The 23,582-nt window shown below is 41.6% G+C and overlaps 1 protein-coding gene across 4 annotated transcripts in view; it reads left to right on the top strand.

Moving 5' to 3' along the window:
* Positions 1–17,259: 17,259 nt before the first annotated feature.
* TAFA1 (TAFA chemokine like family member 1) overlaps positions 17,260–23,582 on the top strand; it is a 530,414-nt gene continuing 524,091 nt past the window's right edge. For 2 of the 4 annotated variants that reach the window (XM_080673866.1, XM_080673867.1), the window contains exons 1-2: positions 17,323–17,709; positions 19,633–19,753. In XM_080673866.1, coding sequence (XP_080529992.1) covers positions 19,636–19,753 — 118 coding nt within the window. In that variant the 5' untranslated portion in view covers positions 17,323–17,709; positions 19,633–19,635. Of the gene's footprint in view, positions 17,710–19,632; positions 19,754–23,582 lie in introns of all 4 variants that reach the window. The other 2 variants (XM_080673865.1, XM_080673864.1) reach the window with 2 other exon arrangements.

Here is a 23,582-nt window from a genome sequence, read left to right as displayed (position 1 = left end):
CAGTAAAATGTACGATCTTTGAAGAGGACAAGGTACCTCATGTGTCCTCATCAGGCGTACTCATTTAGGTGTGGTATCTGTACCAACTAAACTCTACCACAGCCGTATGAAAACAGATGCAGACAATATATAAACAATGGGTGTATTTGTGTTCCAATAAAACTTAATTTATGAAAACAAAAGGCAGACCATTAGCTTATGGATTCTGATTTAGACTCTATTCTTCTTTCCCTCCTCTGTTCTCTTTTTAGATTTTGCAGCCCTCGTTTATCTGTTTCTTTTTCTAGTGTACCTGTGTTCTCTGCTGCCACAGGCACATTAATTTTCCTCATGGCAGGCAGAAATGGCCACCAGGAGCCCCAACTCTATGTTATAATGGAAGTAAGTCCCTTTCTCCCTAGTGTTCCTCTTGCTTAATATGCCCACACCTGGGCCAGTCTCTGTTGACAGAACATGGAAATTCCTGATTGGTTAGCCCCTGTGATCAGAGAATGGTTGAAGCGCTGTGATTAATGAGCACTTCAGAACCACCAGGGATAGGGATAAGAGAAAGAGGGATACTTGGTAGTAAAACAGGATGCTCATTACAAGCTTCCATTCAGCTGCATATGCAGAGAAGCAGGAAAGAACCTACTTCAGGGGGCCATCCTTAACAATTCTTCATTGTGTAGTAGGCTTGCTGCTTTATAGCCAGTCTCCCTGGTCATTTGTCAAAGACCTCCCTTGGGATCTGGGAACAAAAGCATTGACTATGATTTCTGATGGGTTGTATGTGGGACGCAGGAAAAAGAGCAACCTAGGAAGACTCTTAATTTCTGTCCTAAGCACTTGGGTGAGTAGAGTCTCCCTGCTTTTAGATGGTTAAAAGTTATTTCCAAAACTGTAGAGGGAAGGCAGCAACATGGACAATCCCCAATTGGCTGGTAAGTATTTTTCTAATAATCTGAGGAAACTCACAAAACTTTACAAAAGTTAATAAACAAAGCAATATGATGGCATATGAGTCAGGACTCTCTGGAAGCTCTCCAAATTCCTCTCTGTGATATGGGGAACACCTGCAAATTCCTAATATAAAATGCCATAAAAAGTCAAAAAAACATTTGTTATCCCTGGCCATATAAATTCTGCCTAAAGGGCATTGGTGGCTACCTACCATGGATATTGGCTGGGCACTCTAACATGAGTCATTCTAATATACCAGTACTTCCTCTATTTTTACTTGGCTCAGAAAATTTAATGAAATTATACAAATCCCCGAAATCTAATATTTTATGTGATAAGATTGTGTAAGAGGAGGGGGTGGAAGAGAAGTTTGGAGAATGTGGTGGCAGATGGCGAGTGGGCTCGGCACATAGCGTTCCTATATATAGGGGAGGGGGGACATTTTTAAATTTAGATCCAAGTATTTTATATATATTCAGCAACATCATTTACTGAAGCAGCCTAGCTGGATAGAACTTTTAAATATTTCTTTTGGTTGGGGGTGGGTTGTGTGATATATATTTTCAACAGTTTTACATATTCTTTCATTTAAAAATCAAATGATATCTATAGGCTTTGAGTATGTCTTTTGAGAAAGGGTTGAGAATATCTATTTCTAGAGAGTTCCTTCCAAGGAAATTTAATGACATTTTAAAAATTAGAGTTCTCACAGCTGATTTACCAACAATAGAAAATTAAAGTGAATGTTCACAGCGAAGATGACTACAGTTTAGTAGAATGAACAATGAGCTGGCAATTAGGACAGTTGATATCAAGGTCCAGTTCTGGGTCATCGGAGGTCAGGTAGAAGGTGTTACCTTACACAAATCACTTCAGCTCTTTGGTCTTAATCTTCTTTTTAAAATGAGAATTTGGAATAAATTATCTTTGGGATATTTTTTGTTTTATATTTGATTGTTGTCTCTTAATGCTCTGTTAATTAGGATGCTTTGGGTTGCAAGTAACAGAAAGGCCACCTCAAGCTGCCTGAACCTATCACAGGGAAAGCCTAGTGTTGAGTGGACTTTAGGGGGGTTTGAGTCAGAGAAAGAAATCCCCCACCTCGTTCACTCTGCTTTCCATGGTGCCAGCCTCATGTAAGGTAAGGTTGGCACTCCTTCAGGATCTCCAAATGCCTTTAATGACTCCCATCAATTACCTGGTATCCTGTTCAGGTTTGGACAAAAAGAGAAAATCATTTCTTGAAGCTGTTTGAGATGAATGAGGAAGCGTCTTTCCATGAGCTCTTTGCAGATCTGCCCTCAGATATTGTTGGCACAAATTGGCTTTTGTGCTCATCTCTGATGCTGGCCAGGGGACAGGGCCACCTTGATCTGAGAAAACACACAAAAACCCTGGAACCAGCAGTTAGCTCGGCAAGGGGAAATGTGGCTAAATGACTAAAAATCAAGAAGGGGGCTGTAAGGAGGTACCATGTAGTCTACTAACCATTGCTTGGAACATTAATGTTCCCATAATCTTATGCAGTTAAATTAATGAAATGGAGGTTATATCGTAGCCATAATCATATCAAGCACATAGTAAGCATTCAATAAAGGCACCTACATTGGGCTACCTTAAATCTGTTAAACATAGAGAACATGCCTCTTAGTTGGCAACTAATTAACAAGAAATCACAGGTCTTTCTGGGGTTGCCATAGTGACCAGAGGCCTATAGTAATTTTTTCTTTTTGTGCAGTGGTTCTCAAATGTGGATGCAAATTGGAACCACGTAGGGAGCTTTGAAATATACTGTCACCTGCGCCCCACTTCCAAAGATGCTTATTTGATGAATCTGGGATGCGAGCCTTTAGAGTTTTAAAACTCCTCAGATGACTGCGATTCACAGCCAAGCTTGAGGACCTCGGGCGTAGGGGATCTCAGCATGGGCATGTCCCAGGGCAGCGGGCAGGCATGTCCAGGGCTTCCTTTGAGCTCGTTTTTATAATTCTCTTCTCTTCTGTTCTAAACTAGTAACTGCCAGATTCTCCCCTCTACGCTGGGACTCCCAGAAGTACCACATCCTCTCCATTTCAGTATGAAAAAAAACAACACAAAACTGAATGTGAGGGTGGAAGCCAAGAGCGGGGAAGGCCTACTGTCAGTATGGTGTGTTAGGAGAAAGGGACAAAAGGGTGGTGAGAGAAAACACGAAGCAATGCAAGAGTCTTCTCTTTGGCACTGGAATGTGGTTGGAGATGCACATTTAGGCATTGCCTCAGACTCAGATTCCCACACAAACACCCATACACATACAGACACATCATCTGAAATGTCTTCCTAGCCTCCTCCCTGCTCAGCCCACTGCCAACCACTTGCTCAGAATACTGCTGCAACTTCATAAGACACCTTAAACATGAATAAAGGAGAAATGGCTATGTTTATGCATTCACTCACATTCATTTATTCATCTATTCTATAAATATTGAATGAGCACCTACTATGTGCCAGATAAATTGCCAGATGATAGAACAACAGTGAACAGAATAGGAGCTTTTTTATGTTTTTAAAATTTTTTTTGCATTTTTTATTAAGGTATTATATGTGTACATATCTTACCATTGCCCCTACCCCCACCCCACTCCCATACCTGCCCTCACCCCCCAATGTTTTGCATCCGTTGGTTACTCTTATATGCATGCATACAAGTCCTTCGGTTGATCTCTTATTTCCCCCACCTCTCCCTAACATTCCAGCTGTAATTCGACAGTCTGTTTGATGCTTTACTGCCTCTGTATCTTTTTGTTCATCAGTTTATAATGTTTTTTATTATCCACAAATGAGTGAGATCATGTGGTATTTTTCTTTCATTGCCTGGCTTATTTCACTTAGCATAATGTTCTCCATTTCCATCCAGATTGCTACAAATGGTAAGAATTCCTTCTTTTTTATGGCAGCATAGTATTCCATTGTGTAGATGTACCATAGTTTTCTGATCCAGTCATCTGCTGACAGGCACCTAGGCTGTTTCCAAATCTTAGCTATTGTAATTTGTGCTGCTATGAACATAGGGGTGTATATATCCTTTCTGATTGGTATTTCTAGTTTCTTAGGATATATTCCTAGGAGTGGGATTACTGGGTCAAATGGGAGTTCCATTTTCAGTTTTTTGAGGAAACTCCATACTTTTCTCCACAGTGGCTGCACCAGGCTGCATTCCCACCAGCAGTGCACGAGGGTTCCTTTTTCTCCGCATCCTCGCCAACACTTGTCGTTTGTTGATTTGTTGATGATAGCCATTCTGACAGGTGTGAGATGGTATCGCATTGTCGTTTTGATTTGCATCTCTCGGATAATTAGTGACTTTGAGTATGTTTTCATATGTCTCTTGGCCTTCCTTCTGTCTTCTTTCGAAAAGGTTCTATTTAGGTCCGTTGCCCATTTTTTTATTGGATCATTTATCTTCCTTTTATTAAGTTGTATAAGCTACCTGTAGATGTTGGAGATTAAACCTTTATCAGTGATAACATTTGCAAATATGTTCTCCCATACAGTGGGGTTTCTTGTTGTTTTGTTGATGGTTTTCTTTGCTGTGCAAAAGCTTTTTATTTTGATGTAGTCCCATTTGTTTATTTTCTCTTTGGCTTCCATTGCCCTAGGGGCAGTATCAGTGGAGAAGTTCTTTCAGCATATGTCTGAGATTTTGCTGCCTGTGGATTCCTCTAGTATTTTTATGGTTTTCCATCTTATGTTTAAGTCCTGTATCCATTTTGAGTTTATTTTTGTGTATGGTGTAAGTTGGTGGTCTAGTTTCATTTTTTTTGCATGTATCTGTCCAATTTTCCCAACACCATTTATTGAAGAGACTGTCTTGACTCCATTGTATGTTCATGCTTACTTTAAGAAAACAAGACCCATATATCTGTTGTCTACAAGAAACCCGCCTCAGAAAAAAAGACGCACACAGACTGAGGGTGAAGGGATGGAAAAAGGTTTTCCAGGCAAATGGAAATGAAAAAAAAGCTGGGGTAGCAATACTTATATCTGACAAATTAGATCTCAAAGTGAAGGACATAACAAGAGATAAGGAAGGCCACTTCATAATACTAAAGGGAGCAATCCAACAAGAAGAAATAACTCTGGTAAACATATATGCACCCAATACAGGAGCACCCAAATACATAAAAAAATCTCCTGGAAGATATCAAGGGAGAGATGGACAGCAATACAATCATAGTAGGAGACTTTAATACTCCAATATTACCATTGGACAAATCCTCTAAACAAAAAATCAGCAAAGAAACATCAATCCTAAATGACTTACTAGACCAGATGGAATTAATTGACATCTTCAGAACATTTCACCCCAAAGCCACAGAATAGGAGCTTATAGCTTGTACAAGGGCCCTGATCTGGAAAGTTTTTGAAGTGTGTGAGAGGGCCATGATTACCTTGTTCATGAGTTCTTTTCTCTCTACCTTGTTTTTTTGAATGAATACTTGCTGAATGAATATATTACCTGAGTATATTACTGAGAGAAGACCAGAGTGACTGGAGCATGGTAAATGTAGGCGTGAAATTATATTTAGGTTGGAAAAATGAGCCGATAGTTATGCTAAGCCTTGTGGTCTATGGTTGTTGTTTTTTGTTTTGTTTTGTTTTAATGAGACATTATTTTCTGTGCATTAAAAAATGATTGCATGTTTTCAAAGAGGGACTAAGGTCAGGGAAAGAATCTCTGAGACCAGAGGGATGAGAAAGAGCCATTTGGGCAAAGAATAGGATGGAAGAATATTCCAGAAAGAGGAAACAAGATATGCAAAAGCTTGTAGTCAAGAAAGGCATGGTTGGAGAACTGAAAAGCACTGTGCTTTACCTGGAGATAGCAGATGGAAGGCAGTCTAATGCAGAGAAAGGGAAATGGATATGGCACAGAGCAGTAGATATTGTTGCAAGTACATTTGATGCTGAATCTTACAGGAAAATAGAGGAGGGCTGTCTGACCTAGACTTGGGAGGCCAAGAAAAACTCCTTGGAGAATGAAACAACTGAACCAAATTGAGAAAATGGATTGATTTAGAAGAAAGCAGGTAGAGGCAAGGTAAGTGAAAATGGAAGGGGAAGCAAGGATGTGGCAAATAGGAAATGCTGAATCTACATAAGCATAGAGAAGTAAGAAAGCATCTTAAATTTTAGGGCTAAATCTTGGTTATGTCAGAGAAATCAAATTTAATTTTAAAAATTTATAGAGACTTACTTGCATAGGATAACAATTAGTAAGTGATGTTGAAACAAGGCTCCAAGCGGTCTGACTCCAGAGTCCATGCTCTTAGCTCTTGTGCTGACTGCCTCACCGATGTCACAGAATAAAAAAATAAAAGGAGGGAAGCCCACCAACATGTGGATTCAAATATATATGTATTTCTATTTTCCTATATATTCTCTATTTCTGGAAATTATCTCTTTCCTGTAATTGAACTTCAAACAAGATAAAAGAGACCAGATAATCAGCCATATTGGTAGTACGACAAAAGCCAGAGGAAAAATTTACTTGTAGGCAAATCAGATATAAACCTAGGGTGTCAAGAAAAGTTAATTGGATTGAAGCCTATACCAAGCAAAGGAGACTTACGTTTTTCTGTTGTAGTTAACATGTAGAAACCTACAGAAAAGAAAAACGTTCTTGTTGTTAATTTTCTGTCTTGCATTGTAGAAAATTTACTGCCAAAAAAGTAAGATCACCCACAATTTATAAGCAAATACAAATTGTAGGATATTTAGAGAAACAAAGTGCTATAAATTAGTTAAATATAATAAGGTCCCCATTAGAGGAATAGTTACTGACATTGGAAAATGTAACATTTTTATTTAAAAAATGCAAATCATAAATAATATTACATATTAAAGTATAATTTTTAGAAAAAGCAACAGAAACAAATAGGCATGTTTGGAAAAGTATTAGGGGTTTGTATACTTAAATATGAATACTGTTAACTTTTGTGTGGTAGGTTATTGATAACTTTTATTTTTTTCCTATTTAAATCTTGAGTTGTCTACCCTTTAAAATGTGAATATATTACTTTATAAGTATAAAAATTATACAAATATCAGAGTACTGTAGTCCTAAAAGTATATATGCTTTAATCAACACTGTGACTATGTCTTTAATATTTGTTCCCTCTTTCTTGTTATTGTCCTAATTTCTTTCACTCTGGGCATCTCTTTTAGGGGAAGCTAATTTCCCTCTTGATTTACACATGAGCATGTGATACAGCTCTCAGAAAAGCAATGTGATCTTTTCCCTTGACCAAGGTAACTGGCTCAAGTTGTAACCAAAGTGAAGCCAAGAAGACATGAGCAGTAGTTTGCTGGGGGAAGCTCTAAAAGAGTCTTCTTTGCTTATCTGAGAGAGATTCTCAAAGCAATCCTTTCTCTTGCCATTATGTAGATAAAGAAGCACTTAGTCCAGAGAACTGTCGGCAGCCATGTTTCATCCATGGTGGGGAGCTTGCCTCAGGATAGATACCTTGAAAGGCAAAGAGAGAGTTGGAAATGAGCTGGACTTGATGGCTTAGTGAAGTTGCTGAATCAAACCCTCCTGGAGCTCAGTCCCACCTGTTGTCATCCTGTAGGAAACCATACATCCTCTTCATTATTTACTCTAGTTTGAATTGTTTTTCTGTTTGTTTTTTTCCTGTTAATTATAACCAAGCACAGTCTACCTTCTGGAAGGTTACTAACAGGTCATTTAAGATATTTCTTCTAGGTTACTAAAAATTATTTGAAGTCACAAGTTTTTATTTTCCTTGACCTAGCTGGTATATCCTAGAACTATGCTGCCAAATGCAGTATCCACTAACCACATGTGGCTATTTAAATTTAAATTAGTTCAAATAAAATATAACTTTCCTTAGTTGTACTAGCCACGTTTCAAACGTTTCATAACCACATGTGCACCGTGGCTGCTGTCTTGGCCTGGAGAGGTAGAGAGCATTTTCAGTGTCACAGAAAGGCCTACTCCCCAGCCCTGTGGGAGATCAGAGAGGAAGGGGGAGCAGGGAGTAGAGAGAAGAACCTCAGAGGAGGAGACTGGTACTCACTGGGGGATGGGTATCCTCTATGTTCAATGTAATGGAATTCTAAGTGCTTTCATTTGATTTTTAATATTTGTAGAATTTTTATTTTTCAAGACTGAGCTGTGAGCTCTACCATCAGGTCATATTTGGATAACAAATACTGAAAACCAGGGCTAAAAATTCAGGGAAGTTTAATTTTTTTTTTTCTTCTAGCAAAAATACCCAACATAAGTTTAGTAGCAGCTAGGCATGGATTTAAACTAATGTATTGGCCAATTTCCTTTCCTTACTGTCATAGCAATAGTCTCTCACAGAACAAGATGGTCACCTGAATAAGTGTCACACTTCACAAATGCATGCTACTGGCTAGCAAAAGAACCAGCAAACTCTACTGGGAGTTGAGAGTGCACAAAAGCTACTGATTTTTAGAAAAACAGTTTATTATGCATGTCATCTTAATAGTGAACTCATATTTTCTTTTGATTTATTCATTATTCCTCATTTATTCACACAAACATTTGAGTGTCTACTATATACCAGGGAGTATTCATGCACTGGAGTGGGGAGTCCCTCAGCCTGGCCTTCCCCCTCTCACAGTCCGGGAGCCCTCAGGGGCGGGAGGTGACCCAGCGATCAGGGGAAGGCGACACCCCATCACACCTCTGCTGCTGCCACTGCCGGCAGCACAAGCCTCGGCCGGCCCTGGTTACCTGAGCCTCGGGCGGCTGTGGGCGGCTGGGCAGCTGCCATCTGAGGCTTGCCTGGGCCTTGGGCCAGCCCTGGGTGGCTGGGGGGCTGAGAGGAATGGGGGACTCCGGAGGCAGGTGCGTGGAACAGCCGGGTCTGCCTAGGGGTGGGCCCAGCCTTGCTGCATGCCTACCACCCTGGTGGGGCTAAGGGCACTGGGTGCCACCATCTTGTGGCTGTGGGCACTGCCATCTTTGAGGGCGTGGCAGTTAATTAGCATATTACCTTCTTATTGGCTGTGGGCACCACCATCTTTGAGGGTGGGGCAGTCAATTAGAATATTCCCTCCTTATTGGCTGTGGGTGCCGCCATCTTTGTGATGGCATGAGGGTCAATTAGCATATTCCCTCTTTATTAGATAGGATGTTTGATTTTGAAGATATAGCAGTGAACTAGATGCTGATTCTCCTTGCTCATGGTGATTCTAGTAAGGAGATAAAGCAGATATCAAACAGATAATTCTAGAAGTAGTTAATTACAATGGCATTTAAGGCTACACAGATGATATTCTGAGAGCCGTAGGAGTAAAAACCATATGATCTGGTTTGGAGCATTAGAGAAAGCTATTGGGGAAGTTTCCCTGTCTCATTTAAGGACTCTAGAAAAAAGTAGAGCAGGAACCAAAAGTGACAGTGTTTCTAAGAGATTAGAGGCCGGATACAGAAAATTTGTGCAAGAGTGGGCCTTCTTTCCCCTGGCTGCCGGCACCGGCTTCCCTCTAGCACTGGGACCCGGGATGGCTTCCCTCCGGCTGCCCGCAGGCACCCAGGACCCAGGCTGGCTTGCCTCTGGCCGCCTGCAGGCACCTGGAACCTGGGCTTCCCTCCAGCCCCGGCTTCATCTGGAAAGACTTTTGGAATGACGTCCAGAAGGGTGTCCAGTCTAATTAGAATGTTACCTTTTCATTATTATAGACAAGGGGCCCAGTGCACAAATTCGTGAACCTTGAAAGGAACTGTGGGACTCGAGGCTGACGTGGGCATGGAAGCGGGTCTCGGCCCATTCTCCAGGCTCCAGTCTGGCCCCTCCCGCTGTGGCCCCTGGTCCCCTGTCTGCCGGCAGCCCTTATCCCGCCACTGCTACTCCCACACACTGCCAGCGCCGGCCCCACTTGCACCCACTGATGGTGTGGAACAATTTAGGCCAGGCCATCAGTGGGTGCGAGCAGCAGCTGCTGCCCCGATCACCCCTCAGGAACAGAGGGAGGGAAGAAAGATTCAGGAGTGATCAGGGCTGGCAGCCGCCACTCACACCTGCTGATGATGCTGAGCAATGGGGACCTGTGCCAGGTGCCAACAGCGGGTGCGAGTGGGGCCATCACTGGCAGCAGGTGCAAGAAGTGGCTGCTGGCCCCAATAGCCCCTCAGGAGCAGGGAGAGGTCAAGAAGCCCTGAGGGGTGATCGGGGCCAGCAACTGCTGCTCACACCTGCTGATAGCACCAAGCTATCGGTGAAGCATCAGGCGCTGGCAGTGGGTGTGAGTGGGGCCTGTGCTGGCAGCAGGTGTAAGTGCCAAGTGGGACCATGATGCACAGGAGCAAAGAATTTTCAGTAGCCACCAGAGGCTCGCCCCGATGACAGCGATCGGTGCCCTGCCTTGGTCTGGCACCCCCCTCACCTGCTTCACCATTCGGCCACAACCAATGCCCACCATGTTCCGCGCATGCCCCCTGGTGGTCAGTGCACATCATAGTGACCAGTTGTTTGGTTGTTCTGACCTTTGGTCTATTTGCATATTAGGGTTTTATATATATAGATGAGGCTAGAAAGTAGACAGGGGCCTCAGCTCATGCAACATACTGTCAACTGTGGTCATGAATTTGGGCTTTATTTTAAGCTTAGTAGGAAACCATTGAGAAGTTTTTAAATTACAGGAGTGGTATGATCAATATACACCTCAAACATATTCTGTGTGGCTGCAGAGATGGGTGAAAGACATGGTTGAAGGCAAGTGGACTAGTTAGGAAAGTATTGCTGTAGTTCAGGTGAAAGATGATGGGAGCCTAGGTATTGAAGTTTGAATGGAGAGGGACAGAATGAACAGATTTAAGACATGTACAGGAAGTCAAATTAATAGGAAGTGACATGGTATGTGGGAGTTCATGGAGAGGAAGATGGCAAAAAGAGTCTTCATTTCTGGCTTGAATCAGTGAGTGGGTGACGGGCCATGTCATAGAGTGAGTGTGGGGGACAGTGACTGAGACCATTGATGGTTCAGAGAGTTTTATAAACCAAAGCAATCATGTTTTTGCTTTTATTATCATCAAAGCAGTCATTTTCATGACCTTTATGTGCTTATCATATATGTTTATACTCTTGTAATAAAGTGACCACTCGATGTCTAACATAACAATGTATTTATCACTTTTATTATATTAGAGAGAAGTTGGTGAAGCTCTTATGGTTTCAACTTTCTGTTTTAATAGGGGAATAAAGAGAGAAGTGGAAGAACAAAAGAAATCACCTTATTCTTTCTTTTTCTTCTGAGAGACAGATAAGATAAGCAATGAAAAATTATAATTGATAAAGTAATTGCAGAGATAGGCTGCTAGAGGTGACAAATGAGACTCCTACATGAAGGTTCTTTTCTTCCAGCCTAAGAAAAATCTTGTCTTCCATTTCCCCTTTTTCACAGTTACTAAAAATTCTGCTTTATATTTCAGATCCAAATTATAGCATTGAATATCACCAGCTTGATAGAAAATGATTTAGTTTTAGTTCATTTTCTCTTATTGTTAATGATTTTTATTTTTTCTTGACCAGCAATTTAGTTTTTATTTGTTTGTTTTGTCTTGGTTTCTTTTACTATGTTTTTTTTTTTTTTTTTTTTTTTTTTTTTTTTTACCTTGTGGATTCTGTATATTTTTAAGAAATAATTGTTTCTTTCTTCACTTCTACTGTTAGGAAGCTTAGAGTCAAATAGTGCTTCCACTATATCACTTGATGGTTTGTATTTTATGTTCAAACTTCACAGTAGGCTCATTTCTCGTTGCTTATGTGGCCTTTTATCTTTATCATGTAAAATTTATTACTTATTTCTAATTTGTTTGCCTAGAAATTGGTTGCTTTGAGCTTAGAACTCTGGGACTCAAAGATGAGACTGAATTATAGTTCTTTAACCTTACAACATTAGTTCAGTCTCTTAACTTCTCTGAAATTTAGGAATTCATCCATAAAACAGAGATCACTGTAATACAGACCCATTAGCACTTTTGTGAGTAGAATCCTCCTCATTATTATATGATCATCAATCATCATCAATATTATATATTATTATAATTCAGATTTTCTTGATGTACTTCATCTGTTTTCTATTCGTCATCTTTTTCCAATTCTTAGCTTAAATATATTTTGAAACAATGCAGGGTACAGAATAACATTGTAAATAAGGGAAGTATATGTGCCTTAGTTAGGTCTCAAAGGGAATACTGACAAGCTAGGGATGTTGCTGTATATCTGGTATGGGGCACATGCTAGGTAGGATTCCATGAGAGGGGAATATTTCAGGTGAGTTCTACAAAAGAGGTGATAACATAATTGATTTATGCAGTTGGGCTATGAAAAAAAGATAGGGTAATATTATTACTTAGCCAAGGGAAAAGGTCTATTGCCATCAGGGATTTAAAACAGACACTGTCAACCAACTGATGGGTAGCCCCAGTTACTACAGAAAACAGAAGTTGGGCTTCAATGCTACAGCAGGCATAGAGATTAGAGGTCAGGTGCCATGATAATGATCCTTTTATCCATGCCTCCATTTACAGTAGTCAATTAAATGGAACAAGAGAACACACCAGGGTTGTGAAAACCCAACCAAAATGTGTTATCTCAAGAAATACTTAGAACTGGTGTAAATGGTGTGCATAGAAGGCACTTTAGTTTCACTGAAAGTTGGCATGTTTCTCAGTTCAGATGTAATTTATTTAAATTCCTTTACTTGCTTTTCAGTTAAGAAATATACACAAACATAAAATCTTGTACGTCTCATTTTTTTCTGCATACTTGTGAATTAAAAATAGCCCAATTATTAAGTGGTTTGTTCCTCAACTAAGCTAAAGATGCCAAGAAATGGGAAGTGTGGTAATCATGGGAATGAGGGAGTTTATGGTGGTACATTGAGCCTTGATACAGAATTCAGGCCCTCCAATGGGTTTTTCCCCTAACTTAATACTACAAAGTATATGTGAGGGTTTTTTTCCCCCTAGATTTTCATAATTATTTGGAGAGGTACAGGAAGGAGTCATACTCCACAGGATATTCTTTTCCACCAAAATATCCCCAGTAGAAACTCCTGTCCTCAGAGCTTTTATTTCTGCACCTCTAATGTGTTCCTGTCTCTGTCTCTCTGCTCCTCACTATTTTTCTTCTTCCCTCCAGATTTCTAGCCTATTACATACTAGAACCCCATCCCTTCTTCCCCCTGCCTTTTAATATGCAGGCAATTTGCTGAATATTCTTATTTATTTAAGAACTAGAGGCTTGGTGCACAAAATTTGTGCACCCTCTAGCAATCCAGGACTGCTGGCTCCTAACCGCTCACCTGCCTGCCTGCTGATTACCCCTAACTCCTTACCTGCCTGCCTGATCACCCTTAACTGCCTCTGCCTCACCCCCGCCACCGTGGCTTAGTCTGAAAGGATGTCCAAAATGACATCCAGAAGGTCAGTTGGCTGTGCGGTCTAATTAGCATATTATGCTTTTATTACTATAGATTCTGAGTGTTTCAGCTTTCACACACACCCTCCCCCCACTATTTTCACTGAGCCTTTCTTATGACTAAATGTGGATTTCTCCATAGGGAGGTGTTCTGGTGATTGGGATTTTATTTCTTTTATGTATACACAGTGTGCATTTACGTAGACATTGTATTTGAAATGTGTATCTTTAGGGATTAAGCTGGATCGTGGTTTGAACACCCAACTAATTAGGGTATCTTGAATTCATGAAACTGGATGGGCTTTTGCCTTTTGAAATATTGTGCTGCATAACAAAATGGCTGAACAGAGCATGCTCATGGACAACATAAGTGATCAGCTTATAACTCCTGGCTTATGAGAACCCTTAGATACTCCAGCTGCAACAATCAATGCTTTGGACTTAACACTGCTCTGATAAAAAACCTCCAATGTATTTCTATTGTGGAGGGCTCTGTGAAGGTAGGAACTTGGTGAGATGTAGACACTGCTCTCTCCTCAGTACTTAGAACAGTGGCTAGGACATAAAAAATGTTTAATATATGAATAATACAGGCTAAAATCTTCATCAGTCAGGATAGACTTGGTTATGCTGAAATAACAAATAGCCCCAAAGTCTCAATTGCTTAAAGAACCAACTATTGCTTATTCATATGTACATCCATTATGGGTTGGTATGGGAAATGGGAGCCTCTCCTCTTTGTAGCCATTCATGGATCCAGGCTGAGAGTGCAGCTAGTCCATGTTCAAGGCACAAAAAGAGATCTGGGGAAGGAGGGGTGCTTCAACATTTAAATGTTCCAACTTTAAAGCAGTACCTCATTGGCTGAAAGTTTATGGTCCACCCAACCATGAAGGATCAGGAAGTGCAAGCTTACAGTTGCAAAGGCCCAAACTTTTTTGAGATGTGTGAAAGTAGTTCACTTTTATTTGGGAGAATGGACTAAATTGTCTTAAATATCAATGTGTATTGATGCTTATATTATTACGATAAATGATAATTGGCTGCAATGTAATAAATTACAATGTATTTAATAGAAAAAAATGGAACTGTTGGTATTCTTGTTTTATTACATACATACACAGAAATTCACTTAAACCGTAAAGGGTAAGTCTTCCTTCCAATCTTTTTAATTTTTTTAAATTTTAATTATCAACAATTCCTATTTGAGTGCCTTGAACATGATCCATAGAACATGTTTCAAGTTTGTTAAAATAAGTTGAATTCTAGATAAGGCACTATATTGAGCCTTAATTAAATTCATAGAAATGAAGAAAAGAATGGTTACAGATTTTCAAAATAGTAGCCTGTATTAGCAAATGTGAACTTCCTTTTCATTTTAATTCATTAGCATAGCAAGAACAAAACCAAGAACAATCATAGGGCAAAGACCAGCCTCCACACTGCTATTTCCAAATGCCTGGAATAGACTCAATATTTGCCTCTTAAAAAAGCGAATAATTTTTTGAGAGTGTCTTAATGTTAAAATATAATGTAATGGTTAACTTCGGGTAGTTTGTTTTTCCCATGAATTGTTTTATCCCAGTATTTAATAGATGGGCTCCTAAGCTGATCACTGGGCTTTGAAACCTTCTCTAGCACTTACCTTCAGCAAATTTCTTAATCTATCTGTCTTCTCTCAAGTTCACCATTCATGAAATGAAGATAATAGCAATATGTGTTGGGGTCAGTAAATAGGATTAATAATGGAGTCAGTAAAAAGGATTGAATTACATCTTACAGGAAACATACTATGGAGTAGTGCCAGCACATGGTGAAGGCTTAACAAACATTAGTTGCTGCCACTGATGTTATTATTATTTTAGTCTTGATATTGCCCAGTCTGTGTCAACTTTCTATGTATATTCACCAATACAACAATAATGAACTGAAAGGGCGGGGAGAGACCAACTCCATGTTCCCTTTGTTCCATGTCCTCCACCTCGTGGAGTCAGGTTCCCACCCTAGAACCTCTCCAAGAGCCCAACCCACACTTTTGAATTAGCCAATAGAAATGCAAGGGGAAAGTAAGCCACGCCCTGCCCCCATGTGCAACCTGACCCCGACCAATCAGCGGAGGCCACACTACCTCACCCCTCCTACCTCTCCCAGGCCCCCTATAAATCAGCGCGTTTGGGGTCTGGGACTCTCTCTCTCTCCACCTCACCGCTGCACCAGTGTGTGTGTGTGGGACTGAGCTCGAGCTAGCTCGATTAAAGGCTCTTTGCTTTTGCATGGGACTCGGCTCCCTGGTGGTCTTTGGGAATCACGAAATCTGGGCATAACAGAACCACAGAAAGGAAACATGCAATACCAAGTAAAACTCTGGTGTTTGACTTATGTTTAACTGTAAGATTAGTAGTCACTGTTATCTTGAAATTTGTTTATTGGTCTGATTCACTAAACACTTGTTAAGTCACAAAGAGCTATTATGTGCACACTGTGCAATGAGAAAAACCAGTGGGAAAGACTAATGAGTCTGAAGGGCCCCTCACTCTCTCATTGTTTGTAAAACGGGGGGGAGATAATGGCTTCCAAATATTCATTGCAGCAGCCAACTGCAAAATATTGATAGTGTTAATGGGTTTATAATTAATGACGGACCATCCCCTCTCCAGTGCATTCGGGGCAGAGTAGGCAGCAAAATGTAGGAGCTAGGCTGCTACACGGTGCTGTAAGTAGCAGGAGTCTGTTTCAATACATCCCTCCTCTGTAAAGTATCACATGTCTTAAAGTGACATTACCTCTATTACAGTTCCAGTGGGTTGTAATACCTGCCCACTAACTCTTCCACAACTCAAGCAGCACTGTAACACTGTAGTGCCTAGTACGTTAAAAGGCAAGAGAGTATTCTGAAGCATTTCAAAGCCTGCAAAAAGGCAAGAGAGTATTCTGAAGCATTTCAAAAGGCTTTCTGAGGAGGAAAATTATAAGAATTAACTTGATTTTGAAAACAACACAAAAGACTAGACAATATAATCTTTGACCATGGAGATCACATCAATCGTGTTTTCTGCCTTGTCCCCAGGCATCTGCACATACTAGATGCTTTATAAGGGATTTGTGAAAGAATTGAATGAGTATTTCTGAGAATAATTACTGGTGCAATGCAATCTATAAATGATCTTACATTGTTGATATTTAGGTACAATCCAAACACACTAGATTTCCAGAGAAGAAAGTGTTCAAACCTGAGTACGAGAAACAAAATATTGAACTTTTGAGTGTTTCCTCCTTCCATCCCAGCATTTTACTTGAGAAGAAGGGACATTTAAAAGTAGCACTTTCAGTGTATTTATTTGTCAAAACCCAGACTTCAATGCTGAAAATGACATATTTCTATTTATTAAACATGTTAAAAAAGCTCAGAAGGTTTTTATTGGGCTTATGCAGATAAACATTTATATTGTATTCCAGATATACCATATTCCCAGATTTAGCTGCCAAAACATTTGAGAGACTTGAATTTATATAAACTTAACAATATTTTTTGTTAACTTATTGGTTATAAGAACATTAAGGGGATAGAAATGGCTCATATTTCACTTTCCCATTTACTGTTAGAAGTCTAATACCCATTAACACTATCAATATTTTGCAGAATGCTTTTTGCTTTTGTATCTCCTTCCTTCTTTATTCTTTTGGCAAATGAGTATTATTGATACAATCTCTAACATAACGTACTAGGCACTACAGTGTTACAGTGCTGCTTGAGTTGTGGAAGAGTTAGTGGGCAGGTATTACAACCCACTGGAACTGTAATAGAGGTAATGTCACTTTAAGACATGTGATACTTTACAGAGGAGGGATGTATTGAAACAGACTCCTGCTACTTACAGCACCGTGTAGCAGCCTAGCTCCTACATTTTGCTGCCTACTCTGCCCCGAATGCACTGGAGAGGGGATGGTCCGTCATTAATTATAAACTGATTCTCATTAGGAAACTGCACATTATCTCACCATCATTTCAAAGGTCTCGTCAGGCAGAGGGGACGCCAGGAGATGATTTAAAGGTGAAAATGACAAGGTTTTCAGCCTTCAAACCTTGGCTCCTTTTTTGACAATACAGTCTGAATGAACCCAATGTCTCCTTTATTGTGGAAATAGCATCAGAAGAGAAGAAACATTTTTTAAAAATCCTGATAAAGAAGACTATTGGAAGCTCTCTTTAAAAAAAAATCTCGAATTGTGGCACAGATGGGTTTTAGAAAGTGGTAGAGCTTTCCAATGAACACTAACAGAGAGCTCTGCTCTTGGCTGGATTTCTCAGGTAAGAAGCCTCTTTTAAGAATTTAAGCTTCAGAAAGCAGATTTGTAACCTATTCAGTCATCTCTATGGAACTAGGTAAGGCTGCATGCATTATTTTGGGGAAAGCACCTATCAACATAGACAACCTCTTGGTAAGAGAGTAAGCAATGGGAGCGATATGTAGGGACCTTGAAAGTAATGCTGAGAATCAAAGAAAGTTAAATTTTAAAAAAAGGAAAAGAAAGAAAATCCTGTAAAGGTCAAGTCACAGTAATCTTTCTGAGTGCCAAGATCAAGTGGGTGGTGAAATGAGCAAGAGAAAGCAGGCACTGAACAACTGTGAAATTTTGATTGTGGTAGGCTTTTTTCAAGTTTATATTAATTCCTGCTGCATTTTAGCTGAAATTCACAAGCAGTCAATGCATGCCACAGTCACCTCTGTTTTGTCTTTCTATAATTTTAAGGATATTTTGCAAAAACCCCAAAATGCATTCATTCAGGATTCCCAGGAGGGGTATTGCTATTTAACTGCTGAAGAGAATGAATCTATGTTACACTGATAGTTCTGGAGACAATGAGCTAAATCTGTTGTATACAAAAGTAAACAGTGGGCAGTGAAACAATTAGAAAGTGAATGGTCCATCTGAATCCCAGACTGGGGCAGGAAAAGCACCATGCTGTTGAAAATAATGTTTTCCTACTTTGCACTTAATTATGGCTGTCACCATTTGTCTATTATAGTTCTAAAACCCTTCTTAAAGACATCTCTCTCTTAAAACCCACAAATTATCTTGTATTATGTCTGTATGCACACACATATAATGCATATTTTTGCTTTCTAAAATTACAGTTTTTTGAAAGAGTACAAATTTCTATGAGTAAAAAAGCCACAATGGGAGGTCACTAGCAGGTTTTAAATATATAGTTGAAACACTTGAAGTGTATGATTTGACAATGGGAAATTAAAAAAAAAGAAAAAGAAGCAAACTTGGTTCCGAAGCTCTCTCTACCTAAGAGAAAAGCATACACTTAATTGTATTCCTGTGTAGGAAATGCTTCCATATCACTGGCTGAGTGAGGATGATGTTCAAGTTGATTAATTTGGCAATAGGAAGTGCAGCAGAAGGTGTTGTTTGAGAAATTGGACATTCTGTAGCGTAGCTGAGCCTTTGCAGCTCTAAGATCCTTATGGGTGCAGATAAGACTGTCAAAGTTTTGGTGCCTGTGAAAAGGTGTGTGCTCATCCATAAATGCATACACCACCTGTATATGCATATTCATCAACACTGTACATCAAATGCCACAGTGGGATTTGAGGAGGCAAAGCAATATTATAAATTATGACTTGCTCTATGGTAGACGCACAGATCTTGCATGTGAAACTCATTCTGGCTGAAGACAATTCCTTCTGATTTTAAGTCCAGCCAGAAAGACTGATTCTATCAGGAGATTACAACATGCCTCTGAGAAATGATTACTTAGTTTAGAAGATAGCATAGTGATTAAAAATTCATGACTGTAGAATTAAAAAAAAAAAGAATCCACTCTTTCCTTTCATTATGTCAGACTTGCAATGAAGTTAGAATGAGCAGGAGCATGCAGCTTTCCAATGCCTGGAATAACTGTCCCTTACAGATCAAGGTGTAAAACAGGACTGTTAGTTAGGATACTATGTTTCAAACTGCCTACGCCATAGGCAAACTTTAATTCATTTTTGCATTTTGGCAATTCTTGGAGTTTGGTTTTGCTGAATTTCACAAATGCATGCATGATCTTCTGGAGAGTGCTTTCCTCCAGTCCTGCTGCATGCATGACCTCTGCTCGGCCTTTTTCTCTAGTAGCAAAGGGGCATGATGCCCGAGACCCCCTTCTCTCCTCAGTGGAACTGAGTGGGCTGGGGCCTGGAGGCTGAGGCTGACCCTCCCTGTCTGCTGTCCCCTTCAGAGCATGGCGGTGGTCTCGGCGATGTCCTGGGCCCTGTACCTGTGGATAAGTGCCTGCGCCATGCTGCTCTGCCACGGAGCCCTCCAGCACACTTTCCAGCAGCCCCACCTGCACAGACCAGGTAAGCCGCTGGCTCTCTGCAGCCCCCAGGCTCGCCGCTGTCTCCTTCACAGATGGCGAAGGCAAGTGACTACAGTGCTATGTGGTCTGGGCAGCTTGCCTCTGAATTCCAAGACATATTGTTGGCTAGAGGCTTTGGGAAAAGGGGGTCACTAAAATGGCTTGGAGGTATTTCTATTCTCAAAAATGGGGTTTTCTCTAAGAGCCCACCACACACACACACACACACACACACACACACACACACACACTGAAAAGTCCTTTGTTGTTGTATAGTTTGGCCTAAAATAGAATATTCTGTAAAAGGTGGGATAATTTTCAATACTTGGAGATTGTTTTTAGGGGGACAAAATATGATCTTTGCAACTGACAAAATAATGTGTGTGTATTCTTGGATGCATTTTTATCTAGTATAGATATTATCATCTTGGTGTGTAAGGGGCTAAGGATTTTATGGAATATTCGTGCCAAAACTGACTTTGGAAATAGTTTGGCAATGAAAAAGAAATTAAAAAGTAACTTACTATTTCTTGTCTGTTATTCCCTCCTTTCTGTCTTCCCTCCTTTCTCCCTTTCTTCCCTTTCTGTTCACCAGTCTCTCCGCGGCTTCTCTCCTTGGCAGCTTCAGGGACCAGTTCCCCTTAACCTGGTTGGGTTTTTCCCTGTATTGGATTTTGAGTTCTGGAAGCATTTTGCTTTCTTGGTCTTTCTGTTCAAAATATGCTTTTTACCCTTTCATGGCCTCGCTCTTAAATCTGGGGGTTTCTCTCCTCCTTTGCCTCTCCAGCTTTCTCATCACTGTTCCCCAAGCGCGATTGTCCGCACCCGCCCTGCTTCTCAGAAAGATTTCCGTCCATTTTTCGGTTTAGCTTCAGTCTTTGCATCCATTTCCCGCACCCCCGCCTTCTCCCAGCGCCTCCCCCAAGTCAGAGCTCTGGGGACCAGTTGCGCCCGAGCTCGCGATCACCAGTTCTCATGGCTACCGGCCCTGCACCCCCCTCTCCAAATCCCCGCCGCTTCCTGGCCTCCCGCCTCCGCCCGGCTTCCTCCGCCGGGTCCACGCCTCCGCCTCCCGGCTCCGCAGCCGGCGCTGGGATCCCGGGCTAGTCCTGTCCTCCCGCAGCACCTGCCCGCGCCCCTGCAGCCCCGGCTCTGCATCCGGCTGGGCGGCGGCCAGGAGCTGGTGCGGCAGGTCCTCCCGCGCGCCAGCTGCTCCTGCGGAGCCCGGGTCGCCGCGGGAGGAGCGTCGGGGGCGACCTGAGATCCGAGCTGCGGCCAGCGCTGCAGGTGCGGGCGCAGCCACCCTCACTCCCCACGCCCTGGTGGAGAGGAAGGCGAGGGCCCGTGACCCCGCAGGTGGGCCTGGGTCGTGCTCCGTCGCTGGGCGCGCCCGCATTTCTGCCGCGTGGGTCCTGAGCCCAGAGCGGCCCCGCCGGGCACCCAGGCTCAGTGCCAGGCGGAGGAGCCGCAAACGGGGGTTTGGGAACCCGCACGTCGCCTCCAATCAGTTAGTCACAGATCCGTTCTGGCAAAAATGTCTTTGACTTGTTACATAGTCATACAAACAACGCGGGGAATCTGCATCCCTTGTGCTACTTAACAACAGGAATACTTAACAAACACTATTGTGAGTTTCAGTTACTCTCAAGGTTAATTCCCATTGTTCCGCTTGGCCCTTCTACAAGTCGGTGCAAGCCCCCTCCCCCTTCTCCCTGGCCTCGCAGAGGGACGTTCTGAGGGACTGGGTGACTGAGACCACACAGCAGTGACGGCCATTGGTGGGCAGGCCAGTCTATTTCCCTCCGAGCCTGGTCCCCAAGGAGGCTGCAACAGCAATGTCTCTCAGGGCAGAGAATAATGCCAAGGAGCCTCTGAGGAATTGGCAGTCCCTTGGCAAAATTTGTGAAAACTTTCAAGTTATGTCAATACATGGACTCATTTGAACTGCAAAGCCATTCTGAAAGGGGGCATGGCAGATGGGCGTTGTGGGGGTAGAGGGGGGGGTGGCATATGATGACCCAGAGCGCAGAACTGGCCATTGCCATTTAAGCTTGAAAAATGGCCTCATGGTTTCATGGAGCAGGAGCAGGCAGACAGTGCCCTGACATTGGCCAAGTCCCTTTTCTTCCTGGGCTCCATTTCCTTCCCCTTTAGGGGTGTTTCGGGGTGTAAATGGAAAATCTCCACCAAAGTGCTTTGTAAATTGTAAAGCTCTTCACAAATATCAGGAATTACTGACATCGTCCCACTTAACAGCTGAGGACAGAATGCTAGGGATGTTGATGACCAACATTTGCTGTTCATACATCTAGTCCATCCACATAGGTCAAAACTTGGTTTTTATTTTTGCTGTTGTTTGAAACTATATGGTACATGGCTAGAATATTCACCAAATGTGATGTGTCTTGCTTTACTCTCGATGCATACAGTCATGAAAAACAGCGCAGTTTGCAATAAGCGTCACATATACTGTCTCTGGTAATCAGTTAATCTTTGAGTTTTATTTATTTTTTTTGATGAGGGGTTATGACTATGCTACTTAATAAACTCATGTCTTTATGAGGCTTATTATAAAAATGTTACAATTTTAAACTCAGAAACACATCATTAGGTTCTGGCTGAAATGAAACTCAGTATTAGTTTTCTCATTGTCTACCCTTAGAAATTGCTTATGATCACCAATGCATAGTGTTACGTCATCAATCTGTACTTCAAATACCCCAGGAAACCAGCGCGGAAACCAATTTCAACCCCAAGTGCTTCTACATTTGAGACTCATTTCAGACTCATTGATGAAATGAAGAAGCTATAAATAATCTTTCCAGATACAGAAAGATTAAAATGATATTAAATTGAAAGTCCAATGTATGTAATATGTTTATTCAACTTCCTTGGGGTTTTAAGAATAGCTGAAAAGATTAAAGCAATAGATCTTGGACATGGCAATATTCTAGATTATTTCATTCAGAAATGGTCTTCTTTAATGCGGTCTTCTCTTTTGATTTTAAAAGTAAATCTATGCTTTTTGTGATGAGATCTGGGATGTTTCCCTTTGGGGTCTTAAATCTTCAGGGACACTAATGAAATGTATATGAAAACAAGAGAGAAATCAGGCCAGTCCTCTGTGACAACCCACCTCTAAATGAGCAAATAAATAAACAAATAGCTGGATAAATGAGCAAAAAAGGAAAAACATAATCTCATTTTGTCAAATCAGTTCAAACCAGTGACATGATGAGAAAAAATGAGCCCCCAGCAGACCCTGCGCTTTGCCACATTTGCCTAAGCTTGAAAAATGGCCTCTTTCATGGAGCAGGAGCAGGCGGACACCATGTGCATACCAAGCACCAGGAAATGTGAGAGATGACAGATCTTTCACTCAGGGCCCCAGCGGAGGGCCAGCGGGGCTGTACCGCTGCCTTCTCCGTGCTGGACCGGCTGGCCCCTCTCAGCCTCTTGCAGGCAGCCCCGCCATCCACTGCACAGTGAGATTGATGGCGCTCTGGTCCCAAGCAGCCAATCCCAGCCTCTCAAGAAATAAGCCACTGCGCTGACAGATGAGTGGAACTGTTCCGATGCTCCCCTGTTCGGAGTGTGTGGCACCTGATGGCACCAGCCAGCCAGGGTCTTCCGAGGAAATGGTTTGAGATTTGGGCCAATTTCTGCTGTCAAAACAGGGAACCAGGGCGGTGCTTTTGTGAGACCGCGAATTTGGGATCTGCCTCCTTGCTGCAGTGGGTTTGTACACACACAGAATGAGAATATCTAAACTGGAAATCGGACAGTTTTAATATATTCCCCTGCAGTCCCTAAGCACTTCCTATTTTTCG

Source organism: Plecotus auritus (genome assembly GCF_963455305.1).
Source record: "Plecotus auritus genome assembly, chromosome: 6".
In the NCBI taxonomy this organism is placed as follows: domain Eukaryota; kingdom Metazoa; phylum Chordata; class Mammalia; order Chiroptera; family Vespertilionidae; genus Plecotus; species Plecotus auritus.
Note: the sequence above shows the minus strand (reverse complement) of the source record. Positions and strands in the feature narration are given on the sequence as shown.